The sequence below is a fragment of the Entelurus aequoreus genome, linkage group LG18 (genome assembly GCF_033978785.1).
Source record: "Entelurus aequoreus isolate RoL-2023_Sb linkage group LG18, RoL_Eaeq_v1.1, whole genome shotgun sequence".
NCBI lineage: Eukaryota > Metazoa > Chordata > Actinopteri > Syngnathiformes > Syngnathidae > Entelurus > Entelurus aequoreus.
The window spans coordinates 34,046,922-34,068,230 of NC_084748.1; the positions used below are offsets into that span (position 1 = coordinate 34,046,922).

Consider the following 21,309-nt stretch of genomic DNA (forward strand, 5'->3'; position numbering starts at 1 on the left):
CTCCAGCACTCCCCGCAACCCCGATAGAGACATGTGGTAGAAAATGGATGGATGAACACCTTGAATCGGAATACATTAACCTGCGCAGCACCATACCATAAACGGAAAGCAGTGTTCTTGCTAGTGCTATGGCGCCATTTTTTGGACGAGTTTGTCCACTGCAGGTGCTGAAAAAGCAGTGACTTGCTGTAAACACACATGGCTTTGTGCATTTCTGCTTGTCTGACGCCGTCAGGGTAATTTTTCCTTCTGTTCACTACTTTTGTTTTGACTCGTCTCGTTTTTCGGGCAACAAACTTAACAGTATATAACATGATGAATGGGGCGAGACAGCAGCAAGACAATCGCTTCGCTTCATTCCAAGACTATTACATTCCCCCCCACCACCACCACCACCTAAGTACATCTGATGTCACATGGACCAAGATAAGACCTTCTGGAGGGAAGTTCTGTGGTCAGATGAAACAAAAATTGAGCTCTTTGGCCACAATACCCAGCAATATGTTTGGAGGAGAAAAGGTGAGGCCTTTAACCCCAGGAACACCATGCCTACCGTCAAGCATGGTGGTGGTAGTATTATGCTCTGGGCCTGTTTTGCTGCCAATGGAACTGGTGCTTTACAGAGGGTAAATGGGACAATGAAAAAGGAGGATTACCTCCAAATTCTTCAGGACAACCTAAAATCATCAGCCCGAAGGTTGGGTCTTGGGCGTAGTTGGGTGTTCCAACAGTACAATGACCCCAAACACTCATCAAAAGTGGTAAAGGAATGGCTAAATCAGGCTAGAATTAAGGTTTTAGAATGGCCTTCCCAAAGTCCTGACTTAAACGTGTGGACAATGCTGAAGAAACAAGTCCCATGTCAGAAAACCAACAAATTTAGCTGAATTGCACCAATTTTGTCAAGAGGAGTGGTCAAAAATTCAACCAGAAGCTTGTGGATGGCTACCAAAAGCGCCTTATTGCAGTGAAACTTGCCAAGGGACATGTAACCAAATATTAACATTGCTGTATGTATACTTTTGACCCAGCAGATTTGGTCACATTTTCAGTAGACCCATAATAAATTCATAAAAGAACCAAACTTCATGAATGTTTTATGTGACCAACAAGTATGTGCTCCAATCACTCTATCACAAAAAATTAAGAGTTGTACAATATATTGGAAACTCAAGACAGCCATGACATTATGTTCTCTACAAGTGTATGTCAACTTTTGACCACGACTGTATATCCGTCGTCATGTCTTTCATAATGATTGTGAACTATAAGACAAATTAAGAGAATAATATATTGATCGACAGTCTAAAAGTACCATGTCTCCTTGCCTCGTTATTTCTGCAGTTGTATGCTTTTTATGTATAAAATATAAACATTGCAAAATCGAATTGCAGTATTTAAAAAATCGTGCAACCAGAGATCTCAATCTCATATTAACACACCTTTGAATTACTTTTGAATGTATTTAAATCATCATCGCCAGTTGGTAGCCAGTTTATCATCGATCCTCTCAGTATGTTTGTTCCTTGACACGCCGGCATCTTCCATTAGCTCTCCGCATGAGCCACTCACTGGGTCGGGTGAATGCTTTAATGGCGACATTTTCATTTGCCTAAAGCCATTTGTGCGGCAAAAAAAAAAAACGGTAAGAAAATATTCACCCACTCCTGCTGTTCCTTAGCTAATGAAAAGAAGCGCTCCTGTGCAGTAATAATTACAGGAGGTGTAATTTGTTTTAATTGTGTGTCGGTGCGATGAGATCAGTTGTTCTGGAGATTGGAGCAGGAGTTGGCCAATCCGCCTCTGTCTGTCTGCTGAGGAGTGAGGTTTTTTGGGGGGAACGTCTCGTTCCATTCGAAGGAGCGCTGGCAAATGGCATGCATCTTCCCTTACGTGGGATGCGGTATTGATGCTGGCGTCTGGGAGCTAATCGCACAGCTGTCAGCGAGTAATAGAAGGACAAAAAGCAGGTGGGCCTTTAGACGTTTCAAATAAATACAGCTGCGTTCTGGCTTTCGCAGCTGGAAGCCAGGAAGACAAAATGACGTCGGTCGCTAGTTAATTTAGAGGCGTCAACTCCTGTCGAGCAGGCGGTCCTGTCGGTATTCATCATTTCACAAATGTCTTTCTTGCACATGAATATGCAAACATGCCTCTAGTCACTTAAAACACCATCCTGTCGCGGCACACAGGAGTGTGTAAGTCACTCACAGGAACATTCTCCGAGCTCTTTTGCATCCCAAACAAATAATGTTGGCTTCAAGACAAGTTGACGTGGAGACATGGCAAGTTTTCAAGGTTCTGTAACGCTCACCCGTCACTTCTTTCAACTGTGTTTCTGCCACTTTTATCAGTTATCCCTTAAAATGCTTTTTTAGTGCACCGCACAGCGTTTGATAAGTCGCGATTCTCGGCTCCACTTTGCATATCTTAAAATAAACACCTCTGAACTGAAAATACGCCATCATGCTTTAGTTTCGTTAGCACTTTCTTTGACCTCGTTTTCCTTTTTATCTTCCGTTCACTTACTTTTCTCTCATTTGCTGGTAGATATTGTGCACAGCAAGTGAGAAAATGTGTTAGCAGTTGCTGTGATCCATCAATCCATTTTCTACCACTTGTCCCTTTTGGGGTTGCGTGGGGTGCTGGAGCTTATCTCAGCTGCATTCGGGCGGAAGGCGGGGTACAGCCTGGACAAGTTGCCACCTCATCGCAGGGCCAACACAGATAGACAGACAACATTCACACTTGCATTCACACACTAGGGCCAATTTAGTGTTGCCAATCAACCTATGTAGGAGAAATAGGATTAAACAAGCTCTGCTTCTTCCTCCTACTTTTGGAATTGTGTAACTGGAAGCATGAGAAGTCGGCCTACTCCAGAGACACACACACTTTCACTCAATCAAACAATCAATCAAGGTTTATTTGTATAGCACCTCACAACATCACAATGGTGCACAAAGTGCTTTACAGGACAAATAGGTTAAAGCAAGTAAAACCACGCATTTTAAAACGGTAATAATACAAAACCCAAAACCAGTGAAGTTGGCACGTTGTGTAATTCCTAAATAAAAACAGAATACAATGATTTGCAACTTATATTCAATTGAATAGACTGCAAAGACAAGATATTTAATGTTCAAACTAGGGCTGCAACTAACGATTAATTTGATAATCGATTAATCTGTCGATTATTACTTCGATTGATCGATTAATAATCGGATAAAAGAGACAAACTAAATTTCTATCCTTTCCAGTATTTTATTGAAAAAAACCAGCATACTGGCACCATACTTATTTTGATTATTGTTTCTCAGCTGTTTGTACATGTTGCAGTTTATAAATAAAGGTTTATTAAAAAAAAAAAAAAAAAAAAAATTGCGCATAGCATAGATCCAACGAATCGATGACTAAATTAATCGCCAACTATTTTTATAATCGACTTTAATCGATGTAATCGATTAGTTGTTGCAGCCCTAGTTCAAACTGAGAAACTTTATTTTTTTTGTGCAAATAATCATTAACTTAGAATTTAATGGCAGCATCACATTGCAAAAAAGTAGGCACAGGGGCATTTTTACCACTGTTACATGGCCTTTCCTTTTAACAACACTCAGTAAATGTTTGGGAACTGAGGAGACCAATTTTTTTAAGCTTTTCAGGTGGAATTCTTTCCCATTCTTGCTTGATGTACAGCTTAAGTTGTTCAACTGTCCGGGGTCTCCGTTGTGGTATTTTAGGCATGATATTGCGCCACACATTTTTAATGGGAGACCGGTCTGGACTACAGGCAGGCCAGTCTAGTACCCGCACTCTTTTACTATGAAGCCATGCTGTTGTAACGCGTGGCTTGGCATTGTCTTGCTGAAATAAGCAGGGGCGTCCATGATAACATTGCTTGGATGGCAACATGTATTGTTCCAAAACCTGTATGTACCTTTCAGCATTAATGGTGCCTTCACAGATGTGTAAGTTACCCATGCCTTGGGCACTAATACACCCCCATACCATCACAGATGCTGGCTTTTGAACTTTGCGCCTATAACAATCCGGATGGTTCTTTTCCTCTTTGGTCCGGAGGACACGACGTCCACAGTTTCCGAAAACAATTTGAAATGTGGACTCGTCAGACCACAGAACACTTTTCCAGTGAAGCCGGCGGCGTTTCTGGGTGTTGTTGATAAACGGCTTTCGCTTTGCATAGTAGAGTTTTAATTTGCACTTACAGATGTAGCAACGAACTGTAGTTACTGACAGTGGTTTTCTGAAGTGTTGCTGAGCCCATGTGATATCCTTTTCACACTGATGTTGCTTTTTGATGCAGCACCGCCTGAGGGATCGAAGGTCCGTAATATCATCGCTGACGTGCAGATTCTCTGAACCTTTTGATGATATTACGGACTGTAGATGGTGAAATCCCAAAATTCCTTGCAATAGCTCGTTGAGAAATGTGGTTCTTAAACTGTTCGACAATTTGCTCATGCATTTGTTCAAAAAGTGGTGACCCTCGCCCCTTCCTTGTTTGTTCCGGAACAAACATTTCATGGAAGCTGCTTTTATACCAAATCATGGCACCCACCTGTTCCCAATTAGCCTGTTCACCTGTGGGATGTTCCAAATAAGTGTTTGATGAACATTCCTCAACTTTCTCAGTCCTTTTTGCCACTTGTGCCAGCTTTTTTGAAACATGTTGCAGGCATCAAATTCCAAATGAGCTAATATTTGCAAAAACATAACATTTTCCAGTTCGAACGTTAAGTATCTTGTTAGTGCAGTCTATTCAATTGAATATAGGTTGAAAAGGATTTGCAAATCATTGTATTCTGTTTTTATTTACGATTTACACAACGTGCCAACTTCACTGGTTTTGGGGTTTGTAGATACTTCAAACAATTGTTTGTTAAAACCCAATTTGAACAATTATGTTTTTAGTTGAGATTTAAAAGCTTCTAGCTCAATGATGGCTCGCAACTCAGGTGGGAGGGAGTTCCATAACTTGGGTGCCGATGCAGAAAAAGAACGATCATCCCATTTTTTAAAGTCTAGTCCTTAGTACTTCCAAATATGTGTGTAAGGATTAGCACAGATTCCTTGGTGGGAGGCGAACAGTTAAAATATCAGCCAAGTATGCTGGGGCCAGAGACCATTGATGGCCTTGAAAACAAAATGAAGGATTTTAAAATGTATTCTAAAACATACTGGGAGCCATTGGAGAGCAAGGAGAACCAAGTATTATGGGCATGTTTTAGAGTGTGAGTGAAGAGGCGAGCAGCTGCATTTTATACTTAGTCCTTTGTTGATGGCATTACAGTAGTCCAGTCTAGAGCAGATGAAGGCATGAATGGCCTTTTCAAGGGCTGCCCTAGGCAGAAAAAGGCTTCACCTTTGCCAAAAGTCTCAGCTGGAAAAAACCTGCTCCAACCACGGAGTTCATTTGTTTTTCAAATTTAAGGTCGCTGTCAAATATCACACACAGATTTTTCACAGCAGGAGCGAGGGTTGGGGTGCTAAAGCTGGGTGTACTATGACGTGCATCGGGGCTAAAAACAATGCACTCTGTTTTGCGCTCATTGAAATGCAGAAAATTCTGTGACAGCCACAGTTTAATGTCATTGAGACAGCGATGGAGGGAATGGAGTGCATTTCTGTCACTTACCATAACGGGCAAAGAGAGCTGTACATCATCAGCATAAAAGTGGAAGTTAACATTGTATTTGGATATGATTGAACCTAGCATGTAAAGAGAAAAAAGAATAGGCCATTGATTGAACCCTGGGGTACGCCAGAAGAAAGTGGAGCAACTGTGGAGGAGAGATCATTAATCTTTACTGAAGAGGACCTTTGGACACCCTTACGCACTAAAATTTACTAATTTGAAGCCTTTATGCTCATTCTTTACAGTCATTTGAACGAAGGAGTCCATTGTACCTAGGCCTGGGCCAATATTCGATAAATCAATTAACCGAATGAAAGTTAAAGGCCTACTGAAATGAAATGTTCTTATTTAAACGGGGATAGCAGGTCCATTCTATGTGTCATACTTGATCATTTCGCGATATTGCCATATTTTTGCTGAAAGGATTTGGTAGAGAACATCGACGATAAAGTTCGCAACTTTTGGTCGCTGATAAAAAAGCCTTGCCTGTACCGGAAGTAGCGTGACGTCACAGGTTGAAGAGCTCCTCACATCTGCACATTGTTTACACCAGCAGCGAGAGCAATTCGGACTGAGAAAGTGACGATTACCCCATTAATTTGAGTGAGGATGAAAGATTCGTGGATGAGGAAAGTGAGAGTGAAGGATTAGAGTGCAGTGCAGGACGCCAGGATGTATCTCTTTTCGCTCTGACCGTAGCTTAGGTACAAGGGCTCATTGGATTCCACACTTTCTCCTTTTTCTATTGTGGATCACGGATTTGTATTTTAAACCACCTCGGATACTATATCCTCTTGAAAATGAGAGTCGAGAACGCGAAATGGACATTCACAGTGACTTTTATCTCCACGACAATACATCGGTGAAGCACTTTAGCTTCGGAGCTAACGTGATAGCATCGTGCTTAACTGCGGATAGAAACAGATGAAACATGCCCCTGACTGGAAGGATAGACAGAAGATCAACAATACTACTATTATTTCTACTATCAGGAGACACCGAACCAAACCCTGGACCTGTAACTACACTGTTAATGCTGTCCAGCCTGGCGAAGCCTAGCAATGCTGTTGCTAACGACGACATTGAAGCTAACTTAGCTACGGGACCTCGACAGAGCTATGCTAAAAACATTAGCTCTCCACCTACGCCAGCCCTCATCTGCTCATCACGACCCGTGCTCACCTGCGTTCCAGTGATCGACGGCGCGACGAAGGACTTCACCCGATCATCGGTGCGGTCGGCGGCTAGCGTCGGATAGCACGTCTGCTATCCAAATCAAAGTCCTCCTGGTTGTGTTGCTGTAGCCAGCCGCTAATACACCGATCCCACCTACAGCTTTCTTCTTTGCTGTCTCCGATGTTCATTAAACAAATTGCAAAAGATTCACCAACACAGATGTCCAGAATACTGTGGAATTTTTCGATGAAAACAGACGCTGTTTGTATTGGGACACAATGGTGTCCCAATACTTCCGTTCAACCCGTGACGTCACGCCCAAACGTCATCATACCGAGACGTTTTCAGCCGGATATTTCCCAGGAAATTTAAAATTGCAGTTTATAAGTTAACCCGGCCGTATTGGCATGTGTTGCAATGTTAAGATTTCATCATTGATTTATAAACTATCGGACTGCGTGGTCGGTAGTAGTGGGTTTCAGTAGGCCTTTAAGTTACTAACTTTTACAGCATCAATAACCGCTATATGCATGCGTTGTTATGGACTGCAAGAGGTTGGTACTACATGCACACAAACAGTAACAATGACAACCGTAAAACTCCCGACGGTTAGTACTACCATATTAAATAAAAATGATCGAAAAACCGTGATTAATAACATGTCTATGGATGTTCTCATTCATTCAGGTTATTGTATTCTCAGGGAATTCAATCGATCGTAACTGGACTGTTTGTTTTATCTGAGAAGACGTTTCACCTCTCATCCAAGTAGGCTTCTTCAGTTTCGTGCTCATAGACCTAGATTGGTCAGATCTATTAGTCTTAGACTTGGATTGAGCCGCTGGTCTAGATTTACTTTGAACTGATCAAGCCTTTGGTTGAGAGGCAAAACATCTTCTAAGACAATTAATGTCTAATTTTTATAACATAAACTTTTTAGTTGTGAGAAATATAGACAATTGTCAAACAAATGTGTTCCGTTAAACCACAAATGGTAACATCAGCTAGCCGGTGGCGTTCTTCTTATATGTGTGTATATATATATATATATATATATATATATATATATATATATATATATATATAGGTGCTTTATTGCGGCCTGCCTACGTTTTCAATATGGCCCGTGATAAACAATTTGACTGGGAGCGGTGTATCCATGTCATATATGAATATCCAGTGGTCTGATTTTTGCCATTTTGTTAACATCTTGTGGCCAACTAGCTATGCCTTTTAATTGTACTTTCAAATTTAAGAAGTGCTGCAAATACTTATATGACCCAATCCAAACAACCTTACCTAGTCACGGCACAGAAAAAAAATGTTGAGTACTAAAATTCAACAAACATGGTCACACATAACACAACCTGCTCATTGAACTTTGTGGATATTATAAAAAATGTCCAATCAACATAAAAAATATCTAAATGCCACTTATTTAAATCCATTACAAGGGATGATGGGAACAATACAAAACACTCTCTACACTTATCCATGTTTGGCGCATTTTAGCTGCTTTATATTTATAATAGATTAAAAAACCTTAAGGAGGTTGTCACGGTAAATAAGGTAGGAGTTGAACATTGAAAGGCTAGGTGGTAGAGCGGCCGTGCCAGCAACTTCAAGGTTGCAGGTTCGAGCCCAGCTTCCACCATCGTTGTCATCAGTGGCCCAGTGGTTAGAGTGTCCGCCCTGAGATCGGTAGGTTGTGAGTTCAAACCCCGGCCGAGTCATACCAAAGACTATAAAAATGGGACCCATTACCTCCTTGCTTGGCACTCAGCATCAATGGTTCACCAAAAATGATTCCTGGGCGCGGCACCGCTGCTGCCCACTGCTCCCCACTGCTCCCCTCACCAACAGGGGGTGAACAAGGGGATGGGTCAAATGCAGAGGACACATTTCACCACACCTAGTGTGTGTGGGACAATCATTGGTACTTTAACTCAACATCCGTTCTGTCCTTGGGCAAGACACTTCACCCTTGCTCCTGATGGGTCGTGGTGAGGGTCTTGCATGGCAGCGAATGTGTGTGTGAATGGGTGAATGTGGAAATAGTGTCAAAGCGCTTTGAGTACCTTGAAGGTAGAAAAGAGCGATACAAGTATAATCCATTTACCATACTCTTAATAACCAATTCTAATAATTATTTATTATATATCCATTATATTAGTATAATAATAATATGCTCTCATATTTATGTATAGGCTTTATGCAAAATTGCTTATGAAATAATCTCCTCCAGGGTTTCCCACACATTCATTTATTTGTGGCGGCCCGCCACGAAAGAATTACGTCCGCCACAAATAAAATAAAATAAATATTTTTATTTTTTTTTATTTTTAATGTTTGTTTTTTTTTGTCCTCTCCAGCTTCTCAGGCAAATCATATAGTTGATGTAGATGCCCATATCGGCTGTTCAGATTTACTTTACAAAAGAGAAGTGTAGGATACTTCTCTTGTTGCCTTATTTGTATTTGACTTTATTAAATGTATTTATATTAGAAACACAACATGTGTATATAACAAAGGGTGCAAAGTCTGCAGGCAGTAGGAAACACATGGTTAAGTGTAGGGAGTAAAACTGATTGCAGTCTAAAGTTCAAGATTTTTGGAGCTCTTTGTTCAGTGGATCAGATGTTTGATGAAGCTCTGTGTCTATCTACCACCACTACTGTTTTCTGTTTATTTGTTACTGACTGTGGCAGGACACCTCTGCGTCTGTTTCACTTTATGTTGCTGGTAAAAAATATGGTTGTAGTAGTAGGCTAAAGTTAAATTATTTAGTATGCGCTTATTAAAGGGGCAGAGCTTTGAGACATTTTAGCTTTTATATTTTATAAGATATATTTTTTGTAAGAACCACAATTAAAAAAATATATTTCAGTGAATAACTTATTGTTCAAATCTGTATATAAATATGTACATAAAGTATTGTAATTATATTGTAAAATGTATGGATGGACGTTTAAAACAAAACTGTTATTATTATCTAGTAAGTATACATTTTTTGAGCCTTTTTAGAGAAAATCAAATCATTGTAGTAAATTATGCAAATTACTCGATGATGTCATGGTGACCACGCCCATAGCCACGCCCCCACCGCCACAGGTATCTTGGCAGTTTATGGGAAACACTGTCCTCCATAGTTTGGAATTTCATATTTTTGGCACTTTTGAGTATCCAAAAAAAAACAAAAAACAGATACCAACAGGCAAGAAAAGTGGGTTCGCATAATATGACCCCTTTGAATAAACATTGCAGATAAACAAAACACCAATTTGGTTCTTGTTAAAAAGTAAGATCATGTCAATCTAGAGACAAATCATTCCAACAAATGTATGCAGACAATAATCACTAGACTGGATAGGTTTACTGTATTGACTGTCCATCAGTTTTTGAAGATGATCTCTCTGAATATATCTAAATAATGCTGCCCAGCCAGTCTCTGTGATTGTAGGCCTTAGCTAGAGTCATGTTATTAGGACCACAAACCGTATTTAACTGAATCAACAGCGCCTACTGTTTGCAGCCAAGTAGTACGCCATTTTGCCTCAAGTTATTATTAGCCTTTATTTAACCAGGTAAAATCCCATTGAGATCAAAGATCTCTTTTCCAAGGGAGACCTGGCCAAGAGGGCAGCAGCAAGGTTACATTAAAAACAGTAAACAAATACATAAAACATCACATTTACGACATTAAAACTTGCTCACATAACACATGTGCATACAGACAAGGTAGACTGCAGTCCTTTCACAGAAGCTTTAAACTCATTCAACGTAACAAGGGTTTGAAGTTTAATATTCGATTGTAGGTTATTCCAAGCCTTCGCTGCTGAAAACCTAAATGCTTTCTTGCCCAGTTCAGTTCTTACTTTGGGGACGACAATCTGCAGAACATTCATTGAACGAAGATTGTGACTTCCTTGTTTCTTTGTTAAAAGACAAGACAGATAAGATGGAGTGATACCCAGAATGGTTTTGTAGATGAAAACATACCAATGAGTGCTCAAGTGCTTTAAAGATGGGATTAATGAAGAATTGCATACGATCACTGGGATTCTTTGATGCATGCCTCAGTCACAGACGTACAGGACACATGCAAACCACCCACATTCATTTGCTGCTGTGTTTTGATGAACTGAGACAAATGCTGCTCCAGTTTGTGACAAACAGATAAGCTTGAAGGCATTTCGTGTGTGGCCCTTTCTGTCATTTCCATTTCCACAAGGTCAAGCGACCATGAGCTCACAAAAACGGAAATGGACTTGGAAATTATTTACCTTCCAGTCAGTCATTTTAAGGGTGTTTTGTGAAGTTTCTTAGAGATCACTTCAGACGGCAATTTTGTCACACAAAAAGTGTCCTGTTTACACTTTACAGTCATCCGGAGCAATGTGATGTGCCGAGACGTAAAATTTTCAATCCAATATGCTGGCTAAAAGAGGCGGCTGCATGTTTGTGTGTTTGTGTGTGTGTGTGTACATGCATGCAGATTGGTTTTAGCCCAATCGCGTGGTCCTCGCTTCAAGCACTAAAGGTACATGATTTCTCTGTGCAAAGTAACTACCTTGCAGTACCATTTTAATTAAGTGCATTACTTTATTGGATATGAAATGAGACTTCAAAAGCAATTTCTAATTCCTTTTTTCCTCCTCTTTTGCTTTGGTTAAAGGTGACATTCTAGGAAAATTAGAACTGCAGGGGAATTATTTCATTAAGCGTGTGCATTCATTAATTTTTACAGGAGCATGTAATATAAATTGCTACCGCAAATGTAAGACTTTCACAGCATGAGCTAACAGAGGCAAGACACTTCAGGGCCTTTAATTGATTGTGGCGGCCAAATATTGGCGGCCACACCTTTTTAAAATTTAGGGTTTTTTCATGTGGGGCAGTGTGGCTCGGTTGGTCGAGCGGCCGTGCCAGCAACTTGAGGGTTCCAGGTTCAGTTCCCGCTTCCGCCATGGTTCAGTACAACAGTTTGGCCAACAACAAAAAACACCAGGAGTGACACCTCTCACATGGAATACACAATCTTCACAATTTGATGAGATGACGAAACAGTATAGGTAATATTGATGCTAGTTGAACATTGATACAGTTTGCAGTTAAATAAAGGAGGAGTGAGCATCCCAGTAAACAAACCAAAGACTTTATAAACAAGTTGTGACAACGTTCTTGACACATCACCTGCTGCATGTTTCCTCACCTCATTAACTCTGTCACAGCAGCTGATGGACGCTGTATTGACAAAATAAAAGCAACATCATATAGTTTTTCTCCTTTGCTGTATACATTTAGTGTGGGGACATGTGTGTCTGTCTCCAATATTGTCCACACCTGTCGCCATCTACAAACCCCGTTTCCATGTGAGTTGGGAAATTGTGTTGGATGTAAATATAAACGGAATACAATGATTTGCAAATCCTTTTCAACCCATATTCAATTGAATGCACTACAAAGACAAGATATTTGATGTTCAAACTCATTTGAACTTTATTTATTTTTTGCAAATAATAATTAACTTAGAATTTCATGGCTGCAACACGTACCAAAGTAGTTGGGAAAGAGCATGTTCACCACTGTGTTACATGGACTTTCCATTTAACAACACTCAGTAAACGTTTGGGAACTGAGGAGACAAATTTTTTAAGCTTCTCAGGTGGAATTCTTTCCCATTCTTGCTTGATGTACAGCTTAAGTTGTTCAACAGTCCGGGGGTCTCTGTTGTGGTATTTTAGGCTTCATAATGCGCCACACATTTTCAATGGGAGACAGGTCTGGACTACAGACAGGCCAGTCTAGTACCTGAAATAAGCAGGGGCGTCCATGGTAACGTTGCTTGGATGGCAACATATGTTGCTCCAAAACCTGTATGTACCTTTCAGCATTAATGGCGCCTTCACAGTTACCCATGTCTTGGGCACTAATACACCCCCATACCATCACAGATTCTGGCTTTTCAACTTTGCGCCTATAACAACCCGGATGGTTCTTTTCCTCTTTGGTCCGGAGGACACGGCGTCCACAGTTTCCAAAAACAATTTGAAATGTGGACTCGTCAGACCACAGAACACTTTTCCACTTTGTATCAGTCCATCTTAGATGAGCTCAGGCCCAGCGAAGCCGACAGCGTTTCTGGGTGTTGTTGATAAACGGTTTTCGCCTTGCATAGGAGAGTTTTAACTTGCACTTACAGATGTAGCGACCAACTGTAGTTACTGACAGTGGGTTTCTGAAGTGTTCCTGAGCCCATGTGGTGATATCCTTTACACACTGATGTCGCTTGTTGATGCAGTACAGCCTGAGGGATGGAAGGTCACGGGCTTAGCTGCTTACTTGCAGTGATTTCTCCAGATTCTCTGAACCCTTTGATGATATTACGGACTGTAGATGGTGAAATCCCTAAATTGCTTGCAATAGCTGGTTGAGAAAGGTTTTTCTTAAACTGTTCAACAATTTGCTCACGCATTTGTTGACAAAGCGGTGACCCTCGCCCCATCCTTGTTTGTGAATGACTGAGCATTTCATGGAATCTACATTCATACCCAATCATGGCACCCACCTGTTCCCAATTTGCCTGTTCACCTGTGGGATGTTCCAAATAAGTGTTTGAAGAGCATTCCTCAACTTTATCAGTATTTATTGCCACCTTTCCCAACTTCTTTGTCTTTCTTCTTTTTTATGTTTTGATGTCCTCATTCAAAGATTATTATGTGCCGTCCAACACTCCATGACCATAAACCCCAGGCCGTCCTGATTATCAAGCCAAATGACGCTAGTGCACATGCGCCTGACTTCCTGTTGCCTCAAATGCATTACTAGACGCCGGGAATTTGGTAGGTAATTAGAAAAGTAGGTCAAGGGCGGTCATGGCATGTTGTTGCCGCAAATGTTGGTCAATTTTATAGGGCATTACGGCAAATGAGAGGGCGGTCGCGGCTTTTGCCGCAGTTGCCGTGGTTAAATTCGAGCCCTGCATGAATGGACAATTAATTTGCTTTAATAAGATGTGTTTTAAACATTATGCTTTTTTTAAACAGCTCAACAAAAAAGGACAAACACGATTAAATGAGAATAAATACAAAAGAAAAAAGAAACACCAGCAGGCATCGTTTTGGTGTTTGTCTCCAAATCAGCCCAAATGTCATTCATCAGCTCAAAGATAGAACTGCTGTCTATTGTCGACCCCAGTACCGAAGATTGTCTGTCGTATTGCTCTATATGCCGCCTTTTGACCATGCAGACGTACAAAATTATAGACGCAAAACTGCGACCCCTGAACAGTTTCAGGCTTGATAAATCACATTGCGAGTGCTGAATAATTATATTTGCATCTCCTCCTACTACTATTGTGAGCGTTCTGACAATTCTGCATATAAAAGAAGACAAATACTGAATGAATTGCTCTAGCACTACCAACATTGCTATTCATACTTTATTTTGGTAAATAAGAATTAAGCGTCCGCATACAATTTAAACGTCATTGACATGTCAACCAGCAATTCAAAATCATTCACTGCGTCATTTGTATGAACAGTAAATATTCAAAGCATTTCAAATTTGCACAATTATATAATAGCAGGCACACAATAGGGGTAAAAAATTGGGGGCCGGGGGAAACTAAATGTTCTCTACTAAAGTTGCACAAATTCGTTATGCGTCATAATCATGATTTGTTTGCCTTAGTTTGTAATCGAATCGTGAAGTGCCCAAAGATTCCCACTCCTAGCACACGCAGTGTTATGACCTTTGAGTTCCTAAAACTTTTTGGTCTGAAACATTATAACATAATTTAGAGACATGGGTGTGTGTGCGCTAATGAGGTTTTCAACACCTTTTACACACTGCCATTAACTTTTTTTTTCCATTTATTTAAATCTAACACTGTATATTCACTAAAGACTCCCCTTTTCATTTCCAATGACCAGATCATTTCTCCCAGCACAGACTTAACCACATACGCGCCACAGCGCGTGTTCTCTGATGCCAGGTGACAGAAATAATTTGCTTTGCACAGAGCGAGAGAGGGGGAGCCTCCACATAATTAATTCTTGGCACTTCATAACTTAGTCTTGGTGGAAGCTTCCACTTCCAAATGGTATCAGCCTGTATGTTGATATCCGAATATCAGACTGAAGTGCGTGGATGTCTGGTGTGAACAATGGACACTTAATGACCGGTGATCTGAACGCAGCTCTGAGTAAGGTTCCCTTACTTACTTACCTGCTCAGTGGCCTTGTGACCTGCGTATAGTTCAAACTTAATCTGTCAGTAGATTCGCTATGGAAGCGCCACAAACTACAAAAAAGATGGCAAAACAGTGCATTTTGGAGATACGGTCAGAAAGCCGCTTGAAAACAGTCTGTAAAACATAATGTATGCATAATTTTTTACCAAAGAACCATCATTACATGTTATGTAGACCACAAATAAGTGTTTTTAAAGTAGAAAAATCATAATATGACCCCTTTGATCCTAGCTAAGTAGATGCCTTCTTACCAGTACCACAACATTGGTTTTGTAACTGTTCTGCTGTGCAATACTATATAATACTTATTAATAAATGGCCGTGTGGTCAAAGAGGGCGAGATACATTTTCCTTTTCTGTCTCATGCACTCCAAAGGATATGTTCCAGTTTAGTCAAGTACATTTTATGTATATAGCTCCAAATCACAACAGTAATCTTCTTAAGGCACTTTACACATTGAGCAGTCGTAGAACCACACTCCTCATACATTAAAAAGAAGCAACCATGTAAGCACTTGGCAAAGGAGGCAAGGATAAACACCCCTAAGGAAAAACAACCTCAGACGCAACCAAGACTATGTGGGGTGGACATCAGTTTAAAAAACATAAGAGTGCCAGTGTACGCTCGCAAAGCCTCTCTGTGCACGGTGTGTTTTTGCTCTTTCTCTTTCTCCACATCCGCCACGTTTCACCCTTTTGGCACTTAGGAGCGAGCATTGAGTAGGCGGCCTAGCAACTCCCCTCCTTTCTGATTGGTCACTACGTTCACACTGCAGGGTAGGGTGTCCAATTTGGAATTTGTGTCAAATCCGATCTTTTCAATGTAATTGTTCACATTTACCAAAAAATGCGATGTCTTATGTGAACGCAATCTGACCCGCGTGCATACAAGACGTCACATGTGCTGCAGTGTTTACGGAAGTAACTGTGGCTCCAGTTCTAGTCGGTCTCAGTTCTGGCGCATTTGTGCCAATTTCAAGGATTTTGTGCAATCAGGGTCTGAATTATTGAGCGCAGAAGATTAAGTCAGAAGGAAGAGGGCAAGCATTATGGCTTTTGCAGTTTGCGGGAAATTGGCTCCAATGTCTGCTCCGAAGAACGTGTTGGCGAGCAGTCGGAGAGAGAAGTAGTGGAACATACGTAGACGTGAGTTCTTAAAACCTTATTTTCGCCTGTTTTCTGCAAATTTTGGCAACTATTTATTTTTGCAACCTTCTATTTTGGCGACAAATTATGACGCTTATCGCTATTTGAAGACTTATTGATCGCTTACTGTTTCCTGGTCAGAGCCAATCTGTGGGAGCCTGTTGTGTCCCTTCTAAAGTTTTTTCATTTAATATACATGTTTTGGGCTACAGCCTATTAAACAATGACATTTTTTATTATGATGTCATGAGAACATGTCAAAAATTGCAATGTCTAACAAAACGTTAACTTAATATAATTAAAGAGCTTATTTCGACTGACAATGTTTTTTTTCTGGGTATATGCAGTGTTGCATTACGTAGACCTACTTTTTATGAACCTTGTGTAATTGATGCGCTGATGTCATTGTGAGGGAAATTGACATTGTGAATCCCTCACAATGTGATCAAATTTCTTTGTTTTTATTTTCAGCACTTAACCCATCATATCACTCTTTCTGAAGTACTGTAAATTACAAACTATAAGCAGCTCTGTTTACAGCTTTCAACGGGTTCCGTCTTCTAGTAGTCCTTAGCGTTTCTACTCATATGGATTCTTCATTCATCACTCCAAGCAACGTTTGTATGTTTTACAATATAACTAAAACTTTTCATACTTACTAAACCATCCAATGTGTGATGTTTGTAGCAGTTTTTTCATGCATATTTGTACGTGAAAACACTCCTATGTCGTAATGTAATCAAGCGAGCGTCGTTAGTATTAGCGAATATGCTAACACGTTTACGAGTGTCTGTGTTAGTATTATTAACTTACATTGGCAATCTTTTTGTATTGTTTCAGTTTCACAAATTCCTCAGTAAATTTACCAAGACGTCACTGTGGAGTTATTGAGTCTGTTTAGCTGATTGGAAAGCTAGCTTCCGCAGCTAGTGGGTCCATGACAATGACTTCTGTTTTGTTTGATCATCTGTTTTACTGCCATGTTACAGGTACTGTTTGGACACAATTAAGGCATGTAAATAAAAATTAACAAATAAATAAATTGTGTAAATAACACATTTTTCTGCTGATATAATACAAATATTGTTTTCGTGGTGCGATTTATAGTCCGTAAAATACAGTTATGTTGTCTAGTCTCAAGAGTCTAAAGACTCGTCTTTTTCAGAAGGAACCCTGTTGGACAGTAACAGTTCCCATAGATTTGCTCTAAACAGGAGAGAGTAGGCGTTTAATTGACCAATCAAAAAGAAGAGGAGTTCAATGCCAACCTTTTAAGTGGGGAAAAAAAGTGAAACATTGCGCATGTGGAAAAAGAGACGCATCGCGAGAGCGTAAAATGAGTCAGTGCGCGAGCGTAAAATACATTTGCTCACAAATGCTTAAATTGAGCCCCGACTCAAGCGTAAAATGAGTCTGCACGTGCTCGCAAAGTGTGATTTTTACACACAAGGATCACGGCACTATTTTGATGCCATGTCTGTTTTTCTGAAATAACAGCTTGAAATAATTGACTCTCTCGAAATCTTGCCAGATTTTATTTAGCAGAGTTTATCTATAGCAGGGGTGTCAAACATACGGCCCTAGGGCCGGATCAGGCCCGTGAAAAGGTTTTATCCGGCCCGCAGGATGAGTTTGCTAAGTATAAAAATTAACCTGAAGTTTAAATTAACCAGTTTTTAATTTCAGCTGACATATTGGAACATTTACACTACCCTAGGAGATGGGGATACTAGTCGCCCTACAACTATGCCTTTGTCGTTTGCTCTCTGATCAGCAGTAGTGAGCCTCTGTCAGCATAGTAATGTACAACATAGACATATTGTGTTCCTCTGCCTGGTTTTAAATGCATCTGTCGCTCTCTCTGTTCAGTGCTAGGAGGTGTGGAGTCACGCGTGCTGAGGAAGATCAGTGTCATGCTGGAGGTGATTCTGAAGAGAATGCACAGCCTGGCCAAGCTCGACAACGCCACTATTGCAGACATGCGGCGCCTGGATGAGCTCAGCTCCGCAATCAACAAGTAGGTTTCTTCCCCTCCACTTTTAAGAATGGTATGCTGCTATTTATTGCTTTGAAAAGAGCCTTTATGATTAAGTAGATGGTCAACGTCATTGCAGTAGAACCCCAGATCTCCTTACTCACTCAAGCACATAAAACATTGGATCTAACAATTTCAGTTGGGCAACATTAAAAACGTACAGTATATATTGTCTACCGTATTTTTCGGACTATAAGGTGCACTTAAAATCCTTTCATTTTTTTCAAAAATTGACAGTGCACCCTATAACCCGTTGCTTGCTATGGGCCGAAAAGCACTGTTCTCTACCCTCACACATTGTAGTCTTTCTGCATTTTTAATATCCCGTTTTCTTTGGTGTATTTCTGCACTTTTTGGGGGGGATTTGGGGGTCGCTTACAAAGGAGTCGTGCAATTCCGCCTTTTAAGCCCTTAAAAAACATCCTGACACCTCCATTGAGGTTTTATCTACATGATGTAAGTATATATGTAATGTTGTAATGGGCACATTTATAAAAACATTTAATATTTATGTATTTTGATCATTTTAAGACATGCACCTGGGGATAGGTTGATTGGCAACACTAAATTGGTCCTAGTGTGTGAATGTGAGTGTGAATGTTGTCTGTCTATCTGTGTTGGCCCTGTGATGAGGTGGCGACTTGTCCAGGGTGTACCTCACCTTCCGCCCAAATGCAGCTGAGATAGGCTGCAGCATCCCGCGTGGCCCCGAAAGGGACAAGCGGTAGAAAATGGATTGGATGGATGGAAGCATACGCGACATTAATATCAAAGACGCATCTCGACGTTTGCTGCTTTTTTTTTTTTTTCATCACTTATTATTATTTACTTAAGGCTTTATGAGAGCCAACAAACATAATACAACATCACTCACTGTACAAGGTCAGTTGTCATTAAAAGATGCCGACTGCTAGGATGTTGTCATATTCCCGTTTAGATGATGACTCATAATCCTCACCAAAAGAAAGGGTGGGGGTATAGTGTATTTTTGTGTCGTCCTCGCCAGTATCTGGTCCTAAATGGCTGTTAAAATGTACCAACTTGTCGGAATACCTACTCGGACAGGGAGCAGGGAAGCGAGGAAGCAGCAGACCACTTGATGTAAACATAGACACACACGGAATTGATCACGGCGCCACTATAAATAGTTCGTCTGTGTTAGCGCTTATGAAAACAATATCACAAATACTTGGTTAATATTCAAATCACAAAATGTAAATGGAGTATTTTTGGCTGTTTTTGACTGGTTATTTATTGGATTTTATGGGCGAAATAGAAGAGCTTCCTTTGGCATTGGTTATTTACTTTTAGTTAGAAAGCATTAAAAAAAAATCCATCCATTATCATGTCTTCCATAATGATTGTGAACGATTGGGGGGAAAAAAAAAAAAAGCAGTTCCCCTTTAATTTAACTCTACATTCATATTTAAAGTAGGCAAAACCCTCTCCATGAGTAGTGAGTGATTTGATACTCTCACATTTCCTCAAAAGTGATATTAAATAAGCATTTAACTTAAGATCAGAGTAGAGGCACTGGGGGGGGGGGGGGAGATGAAGCAATTAATACAGTCTGTCATTGGTGTTACTGTCAATCAAGGTCTAGTAATGGACTATTAAATGCCAAAGAAGCAGAGTTACTCTTAGACCATGGCTGTGGAATAAGGTGTAACTCTTATTGTCAAGTGTGCACAAGGTACTGTTAAAGAAATCAATAAGTAGTTATTGCCTTGCACACAGCAGTTTGGGTGAAGACAAAGGTTATTGTTGACGTGTAATTATGGTCGAACACACTAAATCAATATATTGTGTGTCAAACCTGTTTCTAACAGGGTTTAAATAGTGCGTCTCCAAATGCCTGGTTTCAGCTTGGATAAATACATTTGAAGTATTGACAGCAGGCAGTCTGTGGTTACAACTTGAATGTTTTTATGAATGCTTGCCCTGCTTTACTTAAGTTACAGTGGAAACTCTCAGGATGCATAGTTGATTTCAGGGAACATGTCGACCGAAGATTACCCATGAGAACCAGTAGAAAAACAAGTAACTGTCACAATTATAAAAGCTTTCCTTTACTGGTAAGATAGTGTCACAATAGACTGAGCACCATGTATGTGATTATGCCTACTTTTCTTTTCAGATAACATTAAAACTGCTCAGGATGCCAGTCCAGACCAAAATTATAATAAACGTTTTTGGAATGTATGTTGGTGCAGATCGCTTAGCGTTCAAACTGATTTTTCTTTTGTCTGCAGACCAAAGACTGCACAGCGAAAGTGTATGCTTAAAGTAAGATTATTATTGGGCAGCTTTTGTGATTTATTATCAAGACTCCAATATTCTAAGCTATTAAATTCAGTCTTGCCACAAGACCAGAGCACTGACAGCAACCTGATTGAGTGTACAGCCTACAGAATTATTAGACGCACTTTGACACCCACAGTAGTTGAGTTTTAATCGTAGTCTTATTTCTGGGACATAAAAGTACGGAAATCACAAACATTTTTGTTCCATTTTTGGCATTATTCTCCCAGAAATAATTACATAGACACTAAGGATGTAACGATAAACAGTATTAATGACGGTCACTATTACCGTTTTAAATAAAAATTATCGAAGAGCCGTGATTGATAGCCACACTTTGATAAACTCATAGATGGACTGGCGCTCACTCGCTAGCTTAAATGCTAACATGAGTACAGGAGACATTAAGCAACGACATACCTCAATCTAAACTTCTAAAAACACTTTACTGTCTGAGTAACTCGGGTATTGAATTGGACACAGTGAACCTACAGGCTGTGCTCTCTTAGCCCAGAATGGCCCCGTTTACACGTCACACCAAATCTGATTGTTTTTGCCCTCAAGTGACAACATGTCAGATTTTTTTTTGCCGGTCTAAATGCTCCAAAGTGCTTCAAATCTGATCTTTTGGCATCAGATTCAGGCCACATCAGGAGTTAGTCCTAAATCCGATCGGAATCTGATCTTTTCAAATGTGACTTCAGTCTAAACCAGTTGTTCTTAACCTGGGTTCGATCG

The 21,309-nt window shown here is 40.3% G+C and overlaps 1 protein-coding gene across 1 annotated transcript in view; it reads left to right on the top strand.

Annotated features, from left to right (window-relative positions):
• Window positions 1-21,309, top strand: part of LOC133634058 (alpha-1,6-mannosylglycoprotein 6-beta-N-acetylglucosaminyltransferase B-like) — a 274,128-nt gene that overhangs the window by 84,099 nt on the left and 168,720 nt on the right. The window contains 1 exon segment of the mRNA XM_062027016.1: window positions 18,105-18,252. Coding sequence (XP_061883000.1) covers window positions 18,105-18,252 — 148 coding nt within the window.